The sequence below is a fragment of the Pecten maximus genome, chromosome 7, assembly GCF_902652985.1.
Source record: "Pecten maximus chromosome 7, xPecMax1.1, whole genome shotgun sequence".
Taxonomy (NCBI): Eukaryota; Metazoa; Mollusca; class Bivalvia; order Pectinida; family Pectinidae; genus Pecten; species Pecten maximus.
This window is the reverse complement of record NC_047021.1, coordinates 9,552,770-9,573,855: the sequence shown is the minus strand read 5'-3', so window position 1 is coordinate 9,573,855 and position 21,086 is coordinate 9,552,770. Positions and strand designations below refer to the sequence as shown.

Below are 21,086 nucleotides of genomic sequence, written 5' to 3'. Positions count from 1 at the left end.
GTGACTGGTAGTACGGTATGTAGTGTTATATAGGTATCAGTAGATTGGTGACTGGTAGTACGGTATGTAGTACTGTATAGGTATCAGTAGATTGGTGACTGGTAGTACGGTATGTAGTGTTACATAGGTATCAGTAGATTGGTGACTGGTAGTTCGGTATGTAGTACTGTATAGGTATCAGTAGATTGGTGACTGGTAGTACGGTATGTAGTGTTATATAGGTATCAGTAGATTGGTGACTGGTAGTACGGTATGTAGTGTTATATAGGTATCAGTAGATTGGTGACTGGTAGTACGGTATGTAGTTTTAAATATGTATGAGTAGATTGGTGACTGGTAGAACGGTATGTAGTACTGTATAGGTATCAGTAGATTGGTGACTGGTAGTACGGTATGTAGTGTTATATAGGTATCAGTAGATTGGTGACTGGTAGTTCGGTATGTAGTGGTATATAGTTATCAGTAGATTGGTGACTGGTAGTACGGTATGTAAGGTTATATAGGTATCAGTAGATTGGTGACTGTTAGTACGGTATGTAGTGTTATATAGGTATCAGTAGATTGGTGACTGGTAGTACGGTATGTAGTACTGTATAGGTATCAGTATATTGGTGACTGGTAGTACGGTATGTAGTGTTATATAGGTATCAGTAGATTGGTGACTGGTAGTACGGTATGTAGTACTGTATAGGTATCAGTAGATTGGTGACTGGTAGTACGGTATGTAGTGTTATATAGGTATCAGTAGATTGGTGACTGGTAGTACGGTATGTAGTGTTATATAGGTATCAGTAGATTGGTGACTGGTAGTTCGGTATGTAGTACTATATAGGTATCAGTATATTGGTGACTGGTAGTACGGTATGTAGTACTGTATAGGTATCAGTAAATTGGTGACTGGTAGTACGGTATGTAGTACTGTATAGGTATCAGTAGATTGGTAACTGGTAGTACGGTATGTAGTATTATATATGTATGAGTAGATTGGTGACTGGTAGTACGGTAGGTAGTGTTATATAGGTATCAGTAGATTGGTGACTGGTAGTACGGTATGTAGTATTATATAGGTATCAGTAGATTGGTGACTGGTAGTACGGTATGTAGTACTGTATAGGTATCAGTATATTGGTGACTGATAGTACGATATGTAGTGTTATATATGTATCAGTAGATTGGTGACTGGTAGTACGGTATGTAGTGTTATATAGGTATCAGTAGATTGGTGACTGGTAGTACGGTATGTATTGTTATATAGGTATCAGTAGATTGGTGACTGGTAGTACGGTATGTAGTTTTAAATATGTATGAGTAGATTGGTGTCTGGTAGTACGGTATGTAGTACTGTATATGTATCAGTAGATTGGTGACTGGTAGTACGGTATGTAGTGTTATATAGGTATCAGTAGATTGGTGACTGGTAGTACGGTATGTAGTTTTAAATATGTATGAGTAGATTGGTGACTGGTAGAACGGTATGTAGTACTGTATAGGTATCAGTAGATTGGTGACTGGTAGTACGGTATGTAGTGTTATATAGGTATCAGTTGATTGTTGACTGGTAGTTCGGTATGTAGTGGTATATAGTAATCAGTAGATTGGTGACTGGTAGTACGGTATGTAAGGTTATATAGGTATCAGTAGATTGGTGACTGTTAGTACGGTATGTAGTGTTATATAGGTACCAGTAGATTGGTGACTGGTAGTACGGTATGTAGTACTGTATAGGTATTAGTAGATTGGTGACTGGTAGTACGGTATGAAGGACTGTATAGGTATCAGTAGATTGGTGACTGGTAGTACGGTATGTAGTATTATTTAGGTATCAGTAGATTGGTGACTGGTAGTACGGTATGTAGTACTATATAGGTATCAGTAGATTGGTGACTGGTATAACGGTATATAGTACTGTATAGGTATCGGTAGGTTGGTGACTGGTAGTACGGTATGTAGTACTATATAGTTATCAGTAGATTGGTGACTGGTAGTACGGTATGTAGTGTTATATAGGTATCAGTAGATTGGTGACTGGTAGTACGGTATGTAGTACTGTATAGGTATCAGTAGATTGGTGACTGGTAGTACGGTATGTAGTGTTATATAGGTATCAGTAGATTGGTGACTGGTAGTACGGTATGTAGTGTTATATAGGTATCAGTAGATTGGTGACTGGTAGTACGGTATATAGTACTATATAAGTATCAGTAGATTGGTGATTGGTAGTACGGTATATAGTACTATATAGGTATCAGTAGATTGGTGACTGGTAGTACGGTATGTAGTGTAATATAGGTATCAGTAGATTGGTGACTGGTAGTACGGTATGTATTGTTATATAGGTATCAGTAGATTGGTGCCTGGTAGTACGGTATGTAGTACTATATAGGTATCAGTAGATTGGTGACTGGTAGTACGGTATGTAGTGTTATATAGGTATCAGTAGATTGGTGACTGGAAGTACGGTATGTAGTACTATATAGGTATCAGTAGATTGGTGACTGGTATTACAGTATGTACTACTATATAGGTATCAGTAGATTGGTGACTGGTAGTACGGTATGTAGTGTTATATAGGTATCAGTAGATTGGTGACTGGTAGTACGGTATGTAGTGTTATATAGGTACCAGTAGATTGGTGACTGTTAGTACGGTATGTAGTACTGTATAGGTATCAGTAGATTGGTGACTGGTAGTACGGTATGAAGGACTGTATAGGTATCAGTAGATTGGTGACTGGTAGTACGGTATGTAGTATTATTTAGGTATCAGTAGATTGGTGACTGGTAGTACGGTATGTAGTACTATATAGGTATCAGTAGATTGGTGACTGGTATAACGGTATATAGTACTGTATAGGTATCGGTAGGTTGGTGACTGGTAGTACGGTATGTAGTACTATATAGTTATCAGTAGATTGGTGACTGGTAGTACGGTATGTAGTGTTATATAGGTATCAGTAGATTGGTGACTGGTAGTACGGTATGTAGTACTGTATAGGTATCAGTAGATTGGTGACTGGTAGTACGGTATGTAGTGTTACATAGGTATCAGTAGATTGGTGACTGGCAGTTCGGTATGTAGTACTGTATAGGTATCAGTAGATTGGTGACTGGTAGTACGGTATGTAGTGTTATATAGGTATCAGTAGATTGGTGACTGGTAGTACGGTATGTAGTGTTATATAGGTATCAGTAGATTGGTGACTGGTAGTACGGTATGTAGTTTTAAATATGTATGAGTAGATTGGTGACTGGTAGAACGGTATGTAGTACTGTATAGGTATCAGTAGATTGGTGACTGGTAGTACGGTATGTAGTGTTATATAGGTATCAGTAGATTGGTGACTGGTAGTTCGGTATGTAGTGGTATATAGGTATCAGTAGATTGGTGACTGGTAGTACGGTATGTAGTACTATATAGGTATCAGTAGATTGGTGACTGGTAGTACGGTATGTAGTGTTATATAGGTATCAGTAGATTGGTGACTGGTAGTACGGTATGTAGTACTATATAGGTATCAGTAGATTGGTGACTGGTAGTACGGTATGTAGTACTATATAGGTATCAGTAGATTGGTGACTGGTAGTACGGTATGTAGTGTTATATAGGTATCAGTAGATTGGTGACTGGTAGTACGGTATGTAGTGTTATATAGGTATCAGTAGATTGGTGACTGGTAGTACGGTATGTAGTACTATATAGGTATCAGTAGATTGGTGACTGGTAGTACGGTATATAGTACTGTATAGGTATCAGTAGATTGGTGACTGGTAGTACGGTATGTAGTACTATATAGGTATCAGTAGATTGGTGACTGGTAGTACGGTATGTAGTGTTATATAGGTATCAGTAGATTGGTGACTGGTAGTACGGTATGTAGTACTGTATAGGTATCAGTAGATTGGTGACTGGTAGTACGGTATGTAGTGTTACATAGGTATCAGTAGATTGGTGACTGGCAGTTCGGTATGTAGTACTGTATAGGTATCAGTAGATTGGTGACTGGTAGTACGGTATGTAGTTTTATATAGGTATCAGTAGATTGGTGACTGGTAGTACGGTATGTAGTGTTATATAGGTATCAGTAGATTGGTGACTGGTAGTACGGTATGTAGTTTTAAATATGTATGAGTAGATTGGTGACTGGTAGTACGGTATGTAGTACTGTATAGGTATCAGTAGATTGGTGACTGGTAGTACGGTATGTAGTGTTATATAGGTATCAGTAGATTGTTGACTGGTAGTTCGGTATGTAGTGGTATATAGTTATCAGTAGATTGGTGACTGGTAGTACGGTATGTAAGGTTATATAGGTATCAGTAGATTGGTGACTGTTAGTACGGTATGTAGTGTTATATAGGTATCAGTAGATTGGTGACTGGTAGTACGGTATGTAGTACTGTATAGGTATCAGTAGATTGGTGACTGATAGTACGATATGTAGTGTTATATAGGTATCAGTAGATTGGTGACTGGTAGTTCGGTATGTAGTACTGTATAGGTATCAGTAGATTGGTGACTGGTAGTACGGTATGTAGTGTTATATAGGTATCAGTAGATTGGTGACTGGTAGTACGGTATGTAGTGTTATATAGGTATCAGTAGATTGGTGACTGGTAGTTACGGTATGTAGTACTATATAGGTATCAGTAGATTGGTGACTGGTAGTACGGTATGTAGTACTGTATAGGTATCAGTAGATTGGTGACTGGTAGTACGGTATGTAGTACTGTATAGGTATCAGTAGATTGGTGACTGGTAGTACGGTATGTAGTATTATATAGGTATCAGTAGATTGGTGACTGGTAGTACGGTATGTAGTGTTATATAGGTATCAGTAGATTGGTGACTGGTAGTACGGTATGTAGTATTATATAGGTATCAGTAGATTGGTGACTGGTAGTACGGTATGTAGTACTGTATAGGTATCAGTATATTGGTGACTGATAGTACGATATGTAGTATTATATATGTATGAGTAGATTGGTGACTGGTAGTACGGTAGGTAGTGTTATATATGTATCAGTAGATTGGTGACTGGTAGTACGGTATGTAGTGTTATATAGGTATCAGTAGATTGGTGACTGGTAGTCAGTATGTAGTGCTATATAGGTATCGGTTGATTGGTGACTGGTAGTACGGTATGTAGTGTTATATAGGTATCAATAGATTGGTGACTGGTAGTTCAGTATGTAGTACTGTATAGGTATCAGTAGATTGGTGACTGGTAGTACGGTATGTAGTACTGTATAGGTATCAGTAGATTGGTGACTGGTAGTACGGTATGTAGTACTATATAGGTATCAGTAGGTTGGTGACTTGTAGTACGGTATGTAGTGTTATATAGGTATAAGTAGATTGGTGACTGGTAGTACGGTATGTAGTGTTATATAGGTATCAGTAGATTGGTGACTGGTAGTACGGTATGAAGGACTGTATAGGTATCAGTAGATTGGTGACTGGTAGTACGGTATGTAGTATTATTTAGGTATCAGTAGATTGGTGACTGGTAGTACGGTATGTAGTACTATATAGGTATCAGTAGATTGGTGACTGGTATAACGGTATATAGTACTGTATAGGTATCAGTAGGTTGGTGACTGGTAGTACGGTATGTAGTACTATATAGTTATCAGTAGATTGGTGACTGGTAGTACGGTATGTAGTGTTATATAGGTATCAGTAGATTGGTGACTGGTAGTACGGTATGTAGTACTGTATAGGTATCAGTAGATTGGTGACTGGTAGTACGGTATGTAGTGTTATATAGGTATCAGTAGATTGGTGACTGGTAGTACGGTATGTAGTACTGTATAGGTATCAGTAGATTGGTGACTGGTAGTACGGTATGTAGTGTTATATAGGTATCAGTAGATTGGTGACTGGTAGTACGGTATGTAGTGTTATATAGGTATCAGTAGATTGGTGACTGGTAGTACGGTATGTAGTTTTAAATATGTATGAGTAGATTGGTGACTGGTAGTACGGTATGTAGTGTTATATAGGTATCAGTAGATTGGTGACTGGTAGTACGGTATGTAGTGTTATATAGGTATCAGTAGATTGTTGACTGGTAGTTCGGTATGTAGTGGTATATAGGTATCAGTAGATTGGTGACTGGTAGTACGGTATGTATTGTTATATAGGTATCAGTAGATTGGTGCCTGGTAGTACGGTATGTAGTACTATATAGGTATCAGTAGATTGGTGACTGGTAGTACGGTATGTAGTGTTATATAGGTATCAGTAGATTGGTGACTGGTTGTACGGTATATAGTACTATATAGGTATCAGTAGATTGGTGACTGGTATTACAGTATGTACTACTATATAGGTATCAGTAGATTGGTGACTGGTAGTACGGTATGTAGTGTTATATAGGTATCAGTAGATTGGTGACTGGTAGTACGGTATGTAGTGTTATATAGGTACCAGTAGATTGGTGACTGTTAGTACGGTATGTAGTACTGTATAGGTATCAGTAGATTGGTGACTGGTAGTACGGTATGAAGGATTGTATAGGTATCAGTAGATTGGTGACTGGTAGTACGGTATGTAGTATTATTTAGGTATCAGTAGATTGGTGACTGGTAGTACGGTATGTAGTACTATATAGGTATCAGTAGATTGGTGACTGGTATAACGGTATATAGTACTGTATAGCTATCGGTAGGTTGGTGACTGGTAGTACGGTATGTAGTACTATATAGTTATCAGTAGATTGGTGACTGGTAGTACGGTATGTAGTGTTATATAGGTATCAGTAGATTGGTGACTGGTAGTACAGTATGTAGTACTGTATAGGTATCAGTAGATTGGTGACTGGTAGTACGGTATGTAGTGTTACATAGGTATCAGTAGATTGGTGACTGGCAGTTCGGTATGTAGTACTGTATAGGTATCAGTAGATTGGTGACTGGTAGTACGGTATGTAGTGTTATATAGGTATCAGTAGATTGGTGACTGGTAGTACGGTATGTAGTGTTATATAGGTATCAGTAGATTGGTGACTGGTAGTACGGTATGTAGTTTTAAATATGTATGAGTAGATTGGTGACTGGTAGAACGGTATGTAGTACTGTATAGGTATCAGTAGATTGGTGACTGGTAGTACGGTATGTAGTGTTATATAGGTATCAGTAGATTGTTGACTGGTAGTTCGGTATGTAGTGGTATATAGTTATCAGTAGATTGGTGACTGGTAGTACGGTATGTAAGGTTATATAGGTATCAGTAGATTGGTGACTGTTAGTACGTTATGTAGTGTTATATAGGTATCAGCAGATTGGTGACTGGTAGTTCGGTATGTAGTACTGTATAGGTATCAATATATTGGTGACTGATAGTAGGATATGTAGTGTTATATAGGTATCAGTAGATTGGTGACTGGTAGTTCGGTATGTAGTACTGTATAGGTATCAGTAGATTGGTGACTGGTATTACGGTATGCAGTGTTATATAGGTATCAGTAGATTGGTGACTGGTAGTACGGTATGTAGTGTTATATAGGTATCAATAGATTGGTGACTGGTAGTTCGGTATGTAGTACTATATAGGTATCAGTATATTGGTGACTGGTAGTACGGTATGTAGTACTGTATAGGTATCAGTAGATTGGTGACTGGTAGTACGGTATGTAGTACTGTATAGGTATCAGTAGATTGGTAACTGGTAGTACGGTATGTAGTATTATATATGTATGAGTAGATTGGTGACTGGTAGTACGGTAGGTAGTGTTATATAGGTATCAGTAGATTGGTGACTGGTAGTACGGTATGTAGTATTATATAGGTATCAGTAGATTGGTGACTGGTAGTACGGTATGTAGTACTGTATAGGTATCAGTATATTGGTGACTGATAGTACGATATGTAGTGTTATATATGTAACAGTAGATTGGTGACTGGTAGTACGGTATGTAGTGTTATATAGGTATCAGTAGATTGGTGACTGGTAGTCAGTATGTAGTGCTATATAGGTATCGGTTGATTGGTGACTGGTAGTACGGTATGTAGTGTTATATAGGTATCAATAGATTGGTGACTGGTAGTTCAGGTATGTAGTACTGTATAGGTATCAGTAGATTGGTGACTGGTAGTACGGTATGTAGTACTGTATAGGTATCAGTAGATTGGTGACTGGTAGTACGGTATGTAGTACTATATAGGTATCAGTAGATTGGTGACTGGTAGTACGGTATGTAGTGTTATATAGGTATAAGTAGATTGGTGAATGGTAGTACAGTATGTAGTGTTATATAGGTATCAGTAGATTGGTGTCTGGTAGTGCGGTATGTAGTACTGTATAGGTATCAGTAGATTGGTGACTGGTAGTACGGTATATAGTGTTATATAGGTATAAGTAGATTGGTGACTGGTAGTACGGTATGTAGTGTTATATAGGTATCAGAAGATTGGTGACTGGTAGTACGGTATGTAGTACTGTATAGGTTTCAGAAGATTGGTGACTGGTAGTACGGTGTGTAGTGTTATATAGGTATCAGTAAAAGATCTTTCGAATATATTTGTTTTAAAAGATGGCATGTAAAATACAACCAGGGGCTATAGTGTTAAGGACTTTGTACGTCAGAATAAAGTTGTTGTACAAAATCCGTTTTTTAAAAGTAATCCTTTTGAGTTTTTTTTAACATATCTGTTGATGGTGTATACAAATCAAATTTTGAAGCATTTCCCCATATGATAGAAGAGTAGTTGAAATGGGGATGAATGAAATAATTGTAGTAAGTCAGACAACATGATTCGGTGAGAAAGGGTAGAATACGTCTCAATTGGAAAATCTGGTAAGATGACTTTTTTGAAGTTTCTCCAATTTGTTTGTCCCACGTTAGACAATCATCTATGGTAATTCCGAGAAGTTTTCCTTTCCAATTAGTGTCCCGAATATTCTTACATAACAAATTCAGTTGCAATTTTTCAATATATAGTGATGTTGATAAACTATAACAGTTTACTCAATTCGTAAAGTACACAGATTGAAAAGTATTTCCTTTGAACTGTGACTTAGATATTTATGTGTTTATATTTAATATATTTTGATAAAGAAAATGATAAAGAGTAGAGTCATATATATACAAATGTATATAGACTCTCATCGATGTTCTCAAATATCAATGCTAGGTAATAATATTTGGGGAATTCTCCTCCCCTATATATAAATATCATGATGATGATATTTTATATAATAAGGATATTGTAGGAAATCAGTACAACATGAACAAAGTGTCTGGCACAAATAACTTGAATCTTTATACATCTATCTTCAACGATGGAATGAGAATGTATAGATTCATATGATCATACGTAATATAATACCCTGCAAAATGTGACTTAAGGGATTTTCAAGTATAAATCTTTTTAATACTCTAAACATGTGTAGAACCTTATATAGAGTGACATATAAAAACAGATTAATAATGCTATTTCTGTACAAATATTATGTAATGACCTGTGAAAGGCATGTGGGTTTTATGCATAATATTGCAAATGTTAATGTTTTTAGTGTTTCATAAGTCTAAGGCTGGGCATTTAATGTATTATATGTATGTGGTTTATGTATTTTTAAGTATTGAAAACAATGCATGTTAACAACAGGACCTGCAGATACACTGTTCAGTTATTCATCACTTCCTATGCATTGGTTCCAGTTTGAAGTACCCGTCATCTGGGGTTTCCACAGCTCCCTTGCGCGGCGTGGACATTTGAACTGTGACAGGTTCCTCGTAAGTGTCAGACATGGCCTGGTTTTGAAGACTGAGCTGTTTGACATCACTGCTATATGCTGGATTACCTATCGCCGAGTACTTGCCACTGCCAAACCGACCCATTTTATCGTACGACGGGCTATTTGATGTTGGCGCCTTTGGAAGAGGTTTTGTGTTCGAACTCATGTAAGTTCGGGGTTCAACTTTAGCAAGCACTTTTGGATTTGTCTTTATTAAATTTGGCATCCCTTCCTGAGGAACCTCTGTAGGCGAGGCCGGAACAGGTTTGGCAGCAGGAGTAGGGGATTGGGACTGTTTCTGAGCCTCCGCAAAGTCTACATCACTGATGTAGCTATACTCAGTCTCCTCATACTTGTTTTCCACGGTTTTATCGGGATTTTTTGTGTTACCGAGTTGTTCATAAACGTTCCCCTTCTGGTTCTCCCTCTCAAACGTTAGCCCAGAATACACTTCCCTCTTATCCTTGGTGTTTTGCTAAAAAAATTATAATCAAAACCATAAAATACTAAAAGAAAACATGATTAAAAAGAGTCTGTCTTGCATTTTGTCAGTATTATTTGAAGAGGATGAACTGAATCAAGTCTACATTCTACTGCACAAAACTTCTGAATTAAACAATGTGCTGTTGCTTCTTAACGATTTACAGAGCGTTATTTTGAAGTCAACACCAAAATCTTACTTGAACAAACAGCATGTTTATACAACCTTCATAGGTTTGCAACATATCTAGTTCATACTTTTCTTTTACAGTTCTGACTTGACTACATTAACTGACCTTTTGATGTCCATTCTTATCGAGTTTTCCAACGCGGTCCATTTCTACGTTACTGTAGCCTTTATTACCATATCCCATCCTAGGATCGGATTTAGGAACAGAGTCCATGTTTTTTCTGTGTGATAAAGATGGAACGGAAAGTTTGTATTTCAATATCGTAGGTAGGAAATTGCCATTAAAAAGAAGGCTTTAATCACTATAGGTTAAGCAAAACATACCGCAAAATAAGCGAAATGATTATAAAATATACAGACATAGTCAGACAAAAGAATGGGTACAATGAAAATAACAAATAAAACAATTGTATGTATTGTATGTTTATATAATAAATTACATAACAATGAGATAGCTTTGAAACATCAGATGTACAAAACAGTGTTTTAGCCAAGAAAACTCATCTGGATCTGTAAAAGTGTCCTTCCGAAAACAAATGACACAATACCGGCCTGTTATTTTACGTTATAAACAGCACAATTCGTTTGTGTCCAACATTAATTATCTTTGCTAAATGTGTTCAACACGATACTTTCCCTTTGAAGAGGAAGGCACTGGACGTTATCTTTGGTAGGCCAAGATGAATATGAATATACTGCCTTAGTATTGTACTAAGCTAAATCATTATCAAGAAAATGCCACCTATAATTACGAATACCTTCGTTTAGATGAAATACAATAGACAACGACGATTACGGCGATGATTACAGCGATACCGCCTCCCACAGCCCCTCCTATCACGGCGGTGTTACAGCGATACCGCCTCCCACAGCCCCTCCTATCACGGCGGTGTTGGATCTCTGTGATACTGTGTTTGGTACTGGAGTTGTTACTGGTGTTGGTTAAGGAGTAGTCATAGGAGTTGGTTTAAAAGTTAGTGTCTGAGTCCAGGGCGATGAGGATTTGGTGTTGGGTTCTGGAGTCCAGGGCAACGTGGATATGATTGTAGGTACCTGATTCGATGGTTGAGTTAATCTCATGGTTGATTCCGGGGTTGATGAGGTAGTTGATGTAACATTGGCAACAGTAGTTGAGGGATACGTAACATTTCCTGGAAAATTAGATCGCCTGAATTAATAATGAATTAATAATAAATAATGAATTCAATATTGAGCCATTTGTTACAGCATAAGCATTATTATGATATTTATGAGATGAATAATGTAATTCATAGTGTCAATTTTCTAAAACAAATTATATAAATCATCAATAGTGTTTTAAAAGTACGACTCACTTATTACCTATTTCACATTGTTTTGTATTGTTAATCCACCTATGGAATGTTTATAAGTTTTGTAAGTATTTATTTCCGACTGACCTGTGATATATAGGTACGAGTAGGCCGAGATACTGCTGTGATAGTTTTCACAAGTACATTTGATGGAGAAGGAGATGCTAGCTTTAACAGACAGTACACTACGGACCATGTCGTCGCTTTGTGTATGGTTTACTCGAAATAACATAAGATTGCCGTTTGAAGCTGAAATGACAAAAGACATTTGGTGATTGGATGAATACTCATTTAGACCGTTTTTATTGTAATTAAATAGAGTAACTGCTGTCTCGAACGGTAAAGATTTATACTCAGGCGCACAAAAACAAAAATATTGTTTTTTACATAGCACTATATTGTGCTGTATACTAGTATCTATTTTAACTTTCATCGCTGAAAAGTATAATCATCTAATATCGTAAGCTAATTAGTTTGGAGTACAGATAAAGTCAGGATCAGTTATGCATTGATCTGATCAGCAGTTTTTCTGTACGGTACTACATGTGTTTCTTTAAAAGTATACTGATTTCTTAGGAGTAAATTGCATGATTGTACAAAAAGCACAATCTGGCAATATCCTTCTCTAGAAGGATTTCCAAAAGACCCAAATCAAAAAGTTTATCCCTATTTTAGGAATAAGTAAAGTATATGCAGAGTAATGAACATTAAACTGCACCGTACAGATGTTTCGTCCTTCTAGGACTCGTCAGTGATGTTAAGGGCCACACGTGTAAAATTAAAGGAAATCAGTCCATGCCTTAACACAGAGTTCAGTTTCAGTTAAATATTTATGGAAATATCACACAAATACTAATTATTCCTGACAAAGGCCCACTTAATTTACAATAATCAACAAAACGATTCAGAATTCGTAGACATCAGACACAAACGTGTGTCACTGTGTGTAATACGTAATATACTTTAACACCAACTCGATCACTGTTAACGTTACAAATTCAGGTAAAAGTTAAGGGTCAAGTTTAAAGTAGTCCCGCTAGATATGGAACAAAAAGCATACGTTTATCCGTCAGTAGTGATCGGTCAGTATGTGCGACAGTTGCATGATAAAATAATTCCGTTATTTATATTCTCCCCTCTGTTGATTTCTATATGGTTCTCTTAACACCATATCTACATACGTATGAAGGCAGTAGTAGGCTCCGTGTTGATATACCACACGATGTCTGGGACAGGAATCGCTACCGCTCCACAGGCAAAGGAAAACATATGTCCGGTACTAGGTGATGTGGTGATCGGCCTAGGTTTCTCTATCCACACCGGTGTACCTATGAAAACAAATTTTTTGTCATAACAAAGACTAGCGTTACCGGATCAAATACCAACAAAGACAATAGGACGGTAGCTATCGAAGTCTTAAAGATTATCAATATTAACATAATGTATGTAGTGGATAATGCAAACTGCAAAGACACTAACTTTCCACGACCACGTTGAACCAGATGTTGTCTGTTTCAGTGACGCATTCATACTCCCCGCCGTCTTCAAAGGAAATGTTTTGCAATATCAAATTTCGACCGTAGTCTTGCACATTATGCATTGATGAACTGCTACCATCATCCGAAATTTTCTGCCAGCGGATTCGAGGAATCGGCCTGTAAAATAAGATTTCAGCGAGGCACTACAGTTTGTAACGTCTCTCTATTTATTTATATATTTATTAAATCGAAATTGATAAATTCCTCTAATTCCACGAGTCCGTAAGAAGGAGATACATGGAATATATATTTAGCTTAAAAGTATAGTTCCTATATTTATAAATGGAATCATATGTTAACAACAAATTGACAAAGTTTCAGTGTACGGAAATTTATCATTTTATTCACTCATGTCATAATATCTTAACTGATATAGGCTTACGTGGCATGGAGATATATGATTCTCACCTTCCTCCATAAATACATCTAAGCGTCAGGTTTTGGCCTTGAAGTGCGATAGGGTGGTCCTCTGAACTCCACATGTGGTATCCTATAAGAATCGTGGGGGCTCCCATATCTAATTTGATTTAAAACAGCATAAGTAACAATTGTCAAGAATTATTCATTACACATTTTGTTTATCTTGATATACCATGCGACATGCTCAGCAGAATTATTCTCTATTCTAGCAAAGCTGTGCGTCACTAAGGGTTTAGAGATTTTCCTCTCATCGTTGGGAACAGTAAATTACAAAACGTGTCATTTTTACTATTAACTTTTATGCTAAACACTCAGTGCTGATATCTATAAGGGCCATCGAAATATAATCAAATGGATACCAGCAAACTCGTTCAATTCGCTGTTTAATTCTCTATGTTATAATGATTCGTTTCAGTGTAAAATTAAATTAACAGTCAAGTGTGAGAGAATCCTCCTTGAATGCTATATAGTTTAATATAGTAGTTGATAGACATTTTTGTTTGTTTTTTGTTTTGCTTTTGTTTATCTCATTTCAAACAAAATACTACAATATTTCTTTTAATTACCTATTGGTTCCAGAATGATGATTGTTCCAAGTGTATAATTCTGGATGAATGGATGAGTTACGTTACACCTGTATTCTCCTCGGTCTGACGTATCGATGTACAAAAAGTGTAGATTACCTGTCAACAAATTGATGTAAATATTACTCCGTTCTGTCCAATTCATTCAAACTAAGACACATTTCTTTAAAAAGAGTAAACCCCCATGTGACAAGGGAGATAATACAGATGAGGTAGTGTGGGAAGGTAAAGATATATTGTATTTTAGCCAGTAGTTTGTTCTGTCAAATATCACCTTTGTAGAAGACAAACACAAAACGCCGTGATGATACAGTTGCAGTCATCGCAACATGTTATGCCGTGCTTCAGGTCCATAAGGTAAAATATGCATGACACGTTTTCAAAACGTTATTAATATATGTATTATAGAATTGACGTCAAAATACAATTAATCGTGTCCTGTCGTCTAGTTTCCGAATTGAACTGATGAGCGTCGGACGTCAGAAATGTATCATCCAAACATCTGAATACAATAATAGAAATATATATTGTCCAGACATACCATCAGTGTCGTATGTGATTCGGTTATTATATTGTACCCGGCGTGGTAGGTTTGTCGTTGTTGTGACCTTGACCCAGTGTATTTCCGGTGTCATTTCGCTGTGGCTGTGTGATTGATCACAATATAATGTAAATGGCATGTTCACTTGCGGACTGTATGTCACGTTAATAGTCGGGGTGGTTATTGGGTATATCATCATTTCGGTCACCTCCATATTGTCACTCAATGCTCGGCCATACTTGTTTCCCACAATGCAAGTGTACATTCCTTCGATCCAGTCGTCGTGAGGTCTAAGTGTTAAATTTGACACACTATTATACACTGTGTGATTCTGAATAACACCTCCATAATGCTCCCATACAAATCTACAACATAAATTGTTATTCATATTAAACAACCAATTAACCTGAACAGACTCGATCAGTAGCTTACTTTGGTCTAAAGATTCGAGATTTGAGCTATAGCAACATTTTCATTTTAAACTATAAGTGAGTGTACCAATACATATTACATTTTTAATTTGTTTGACGTTGTTTCATTTCTGCCCGTTTTGTCTCCCAATGATCTGGTCTTAATAACGTAACCAACAGGTACCGCTAACAACTCAGCTGTATGGTATGATTTCACAATCGATAATTTTAATTAAGATAGCAACATCCTTGCTTCCACTATCTATGGAGAAATTCATGTATTTGTTAGTTGTTTGAAACATTAGTGTATTGGGGTTATCAGCTATTGTGTATCCACTTGGTTTGAATGTCGATTCGAATCTAATCGTAATCTAACACATTAAAGCCATTGTTGGTGTCTGCTTGCTTTATTTCTAGTACTACTACGCATGCTCGGGGAGCAAAGAACGTACAAGTGTGTAGAGAGCAGTTGTGAATTAGCTATTATAGGATAACCACTACATTATCGATGAGACAGACGCCTTCTATTCCGGAACGCCATTTAATAGATATTCTTTTGATAAATCTTTGTGAAATATTTAAGTACTTGTCAAATAATGGATTTCTGAAATTTCAATAGTATAAATAGAACAGGTAATCAAATCAAATATACAATACTTAAATCTTAAAAGATGAGAAAACATATATTTATATGTAAAACACTACTTACATGAGGGGGAAGGAGCCGTCCGCACTACAGTAGAGAGTAAGACTTGTTGTATAGGTTGTGTAGTAAACCCGACGGTCAGACTGGGATGTGACGACAGGTGGTCCTTCCCGCGCTGTGATATGAAATGTATATCTAAATATCGGTATCCATTGTATTTCTAAAAATGTATTAAATGTCATCATCTTATCCACAATATAGATTTTACAGCTGTAATCTATGGGAGGTACACTTAAATCATCACTATTACATATCAATAATGATTATTAAAAGCTCATTTATCTATGCTGTCATATTTACCTTGATTTTCATATTCAGTTAACTATTATATTTTTTACCTATTCATCAATTTCTGAAGCTTTTTTTTCAAATTTGTCTTTTTTTTCTAAAACGCAATCAAGGACTCCAATCTCATGTGCACATTGATTATCATTGCTACGAGAATGCCTTTTCTTTTTAAACAAACGCCAGAATATTTTATTCCCAATACATACTCTATCTCAATTACTTGTCCTTGATCAGCAGGTTAACTATTTCTAGTGTATTTCATTTACGTGATAATGTTTGCCTAAGTCATATATAACAAGGATATCTAAAATTTTGGTCAACGATATCTGGGTTACTTACATTGTATAACAACAGCTTTTGTCCATATCAAAAGCATGAAACAGAAAACGTGAAGGAAATCCATGATGATTCACTGAAATAAATTCACTGTAATTAGTTCATTTTTTTTTTTTTTTTTATTTTTTTTTTTTTACATGACGGAGTTGATTTGGTACAGAGGACGCATTAATAAACGGGAAGTTTGAAGTAGAATTCGAGTTAAATAACATAACACACTACACTGGCAAAAACATATGTACAACGCCTCAACTGAAAACACACCAACACAACACGAGCTGAGAACATACCACCACCATACGAAAACACGCCAACACAACACAGGGGCACACCGACACAACACGAGGGCACAACAACACAACACGAGGGTACACCAACACAACACGAGGGTACACCAACAAAACACGAGGGTACACCAACACAACACGAGAGCACACCAACACAACACGAGGGAACACCAACACAACACGAGGGTACACCAACAAAACACGAGGGTACACCGACACAACACGAGGGTACACCAACACAACACGAGGGCACAACAACACAACACGAGGGTACACGAGCATAACACGAGGGAACACCAACACAACACGAGGGCACACAGACACAACACGAGGGAACACCAACACAACACGAGGGTACACCAACAAAACACGAGGGTACACCGACACAACACGAGGGCACACCAACACAACACGAGGGCACAACAACAAAAAAAAAATGAATACATCCCAAAACAGTGGAAAAAGGGATTAATTGTTACGTTGCACAAAGGTCAAGGGAAAGTAAAAGATGATCCCAATAATTATAGAGGCATCACCCTACTGCCAGTCATGTTTAAGTTATTTGAAATGTCTATATCAAATAGAATCAGCCCAGTCATATGTTCTGATACGTTTCCCAATAAGCAGCAGTCTGCATACCAAAGTAATCTGTGTAGCCTATGTACATCTTTTAACTTACAAGAATGTATTAATTATAATTTAGAAAATGGATCAAATGTATATGTTGCATTTTTAGACAGCAACAAGGCGTTCGACACAGTGTGGCACGCAGGTCTTCTTTTTAAAATACATGAAATTGGACTGAGAGGCAAGATATGGGTTATTCTTAAAGAAATGTATACACATGTAGAAAGTTCAATCTTATTTAGTGGCTTAACATCACCTTTGATCAAAATGGAGAGAGGGATTTTGCAAGGGGGATCTTTGTCTGCCAAACTGTACCTAATTTTCATAAACGAATTATTGAATGAAATGGAAAATTGTGGAAACGGCGCAGTTATTGCAGATTTAAAAGTTAACATCCCAACTCAGGCAGATGACATTTGTCTTGTTAGTACAAATTTTCAAAGCCTACAAAAAATGGTTAATATATGTGAAACCTATAGTAAGAAGTGGAGATTCACTTTCTCATCTACGAAAAGTAAAATTGTATTGTTTTCTGAAAAACGCATATCCCATAATATACAAAATGTCTACCTAAACAAATTTGTACTGCCTGTAGTTGAAGAAATTAAACATGTCGGAATATTGTTAAACGGCAGAAGAAATTCAGTTGAAAGAACTACTAGAGCATGTTGTAAATTAAAAACTGGTGTTATGTCTCTTCTAAAATCTGGTGCTCATCCCAACGCACTTAACCCTCTCACTGTTGCTAAAATAGTCAAAATTAAAGTGTATCCTTCTGCACTTTTCGGATGTGAACTATGGTTACTCTCCAAAACTGAAGTATTATTATTAGAAAAGGCACAAAATTTTATTGTGAAAAGTATTCAAAGGTTTGAAAAGAGAACTAGGACAGACATGTGTGTATCATTGCTTGGCTGGACTAGTATTGAATCTTATATTAATATCAAGAAATTATTATTTCTGGGACGAATTTATAATATCGATAATAGTATGCTAGTACACAAGATATTTATTACTAGATTTTTTATGTTCATTGTAAACAACGAAAAACAACAGGGATTTATACCCGACATTATTTCTATTTTAAGAAAATATTCATTGTATGAGACTTTTGTTGACTATATAAAGCTAGGGTATTTTCCGGGGAAACTACAATGGAAAAAAAGTGTCTATGAAAATGTATATAGAGTAGAGGAAACTGCATGGTTAGAACGTATGCATAACCACAATGACTTTTTCAGATTTAAATTTATTCATTCTAAGATTAAACCACATTATTTATGGAAATTGGCTATTAAATATCCTCAGTATTATAAATCTATACACTGTATCATAAAATTATGTACAACATCTCGTATGTTGGACCATATGGCTTTATGCCACTACTGTGGTATTTTATACAACGATACTTTAATGCATATAATTCTACATTGTGAAAAGAATACTGCTATTCGTGATAAATTATGGTGTTTTTTATTTAATATGTTGGGTATTGATTTTATTGCGTACCTTCACAATTTATCAGATTTTGAACTAGTTAATGCTTTATTAGGAAGCAAGTTAGACTATGACATGTCTAACGAAGACAACGAATATGTAAGATTAGCAAATGTAAATTTTCTGAATGAAATGCTTAAAAATATAACCCAATTTGCTAACAATTGATGTTTCAATATAATTACTTGTGTGTGAAATAACTTTGTATATGTATATTCAGACTATTCTTGTTTATATGTTGATTGTATGATGTAATTATTCTATTTGTGAATCTTCATTTGTGGAGGAAATAAAGAGAATAATTGTATTTCTAAAAATGTATTAAATGTCATCATCTTATCCACAATATAGATTTTACAGCTGTAGTCTATGGGAGGTACACTTAAATCATCACTATTACATATCAATAATGATTATTAAAAGCTCATTTATCTATGCTGTCATATTTACCTTGATTTTCATATTCTGTTAACTATTATATTTTTTACCTATTCATCAATTCCTGAAGCTTTTTTTTCAAATTTGTCTTTTTTTTTCTTAAACGCAATCAAGGACTCCAATCTCATGTGCACATTGATTATCATTGCTACGAGAATGCCTTTTCTTTTTAAACAAACGCCAGAATATTTTATTCCCAATACATACTCTATCTCAATTACTTGTCCTTGATCAGCAGGTTAACTATTTCTAGTGTATTTCATTTACGTGATAATGTTTGCCTAAGTCATATATAACAAGGATATCTAAAATTTTGGTCAACGATATCTGGGTTACTTACATTGTATAACAACAGCTTTTGTCCATATCAAAAGCATGAAACAGAAAACGTGAAGGAAATCCATGATGATTCACTGAAATAAATTCACTGTAATTAGTTCATTTATTTATTTTTTTTAAATTTTATTTTGTTTTACATGACGGAGTTGATTTGGTACAGAGGACGCATTAATAAACGGGAAGTTTGAAGTAGAATTCGAGTTAAATAACATAACACACTACACTGGCAAAAACATATGTACAACGCCTCAACTGAAAACACACCAACACAACACGAGCTGAGAACATACCACCACCATACGAAAACACGCCAACACAACACAAGGGAACACCGACACAACACGAGGGCACAACAACACAACACGAGGGTACACGAGCATAACACGAGGGAACACCAACACAACACGAGGGTACACCAACAAAACACGAGGGTACACCAACACAACACGAGAGCACACCAACACAACACGAGGGAACACCAACACAACACGAGGGTACACCAACAAAACACGAGGGTACACCGACACAACACGAGGGTACACCAACACAACACGAGGGCACAACAACACAACACGAGGGTACACGAGCATAACACGAGGGAACACCAACACAACACGAGGGCACACCGACACAACACGAGGGAACACCAACACAACACGAGGGTACACCAACAAAACACGAGGGTACACCGACACAACACGAGGGCACACCAACACAACACGAGGGCACAACAACACAACACGAGGGTACACGAGCATAACACGAGGGAACACCAACACAACACGAGGGCACACCAACACAACACGAGGGTATACCAACACAACAAGAGGGCACACCAGCGCAACACGAGGGCACACCAACACAACACGGGGAAAAGTATATGTCATATTTGTGGGATATTTGTAACAAGCACTATTTACATTTCAAGGTAAAATAGAGTTTATACAAACTATAAGCAAAATCTGGTCAAACCAATGTTCCTATTGTGTGCCGTAGACCATTTGAGAAAAACAGCCTGGTTATTTTGTTCAATATATGTGATGCAAATGATGTACATTGTAATTGTGGCCCACTTAAAATATTTATTTTTTCGGATATTTTGTTGAAATTTACAAAGAGCATAACAAGCTACATGTCATCAGCAAGCCCCATGGTTATCCATAATACATACTTACGATTGATAAAGCTACTTCTATATAATTGCACCATAGTAGTGATTTAAAGTCTTGTAAAATATTACTGATATCACTGCTATTAAGTTGACCCTTAAACACTCTAGCTGTAAGTCAATACAGTAATACATCTCGGAGATATCCAATACTTGATGTTTAAAAAG

At 36.5% G+C, this 21,086-nt stretch overlaps 1 protein-coding gene and 1 long non-coding RNA gene across 2 annotated transcripts; both read right to left on the bottom strand.

Annotated features, from left to right (window-relative positions):
• Positions 1 to 9,335: 9,335 nt before the first annotated feature.
• On the bottom strand, positions 9,336 to 13,061 carry LOC117331539. Its single transcript, XM_033890283.1, has 5 exons — positions 12,921 to 13,061; positions 11,827 to 11,988; positions 11,167 to 11,559; positions 10,515 to 10,629; positions 9,336 to 10,213 (listed from the first exon to the last, which is right to left on the bottom strand). The coding sequence occupies exons 4-5, from the start codon at positions 10,620 to 10,622 to the stop codon at positions 9,638 to 9,640; spliced, it is 684 nt and encodes a 227-aa protein (XP_033746174.1). The 5' UTR covers positions 10,623 to 10,629; positions 11,167 to 11,559; positions 11,827 to 11,988; positions 12,921 to 13,061; the 3' UTR covers positions 9,336 to 9,637.
• A 1,211-nt stretch (positions 13,062 to 14,272) lies between these two features.
• LOC117331537 lies at positions 14,273 to 16,045 on the bottom strand. Its single transcript, XR_004533572.1, has 3 exons — positions 15,942 to 16,045; positions 14,823 to 15,187; positions 14,273 to 14,380 (listed from the first exon to the last, which is right to left on the bottom strand). It is a non-coding gene; the product is annotated as an uncharacterized LOC117331537 (long non-coding RNA).
• Positions 16,046 to 21,086: the final 5,041 nt, after the last annotated feature.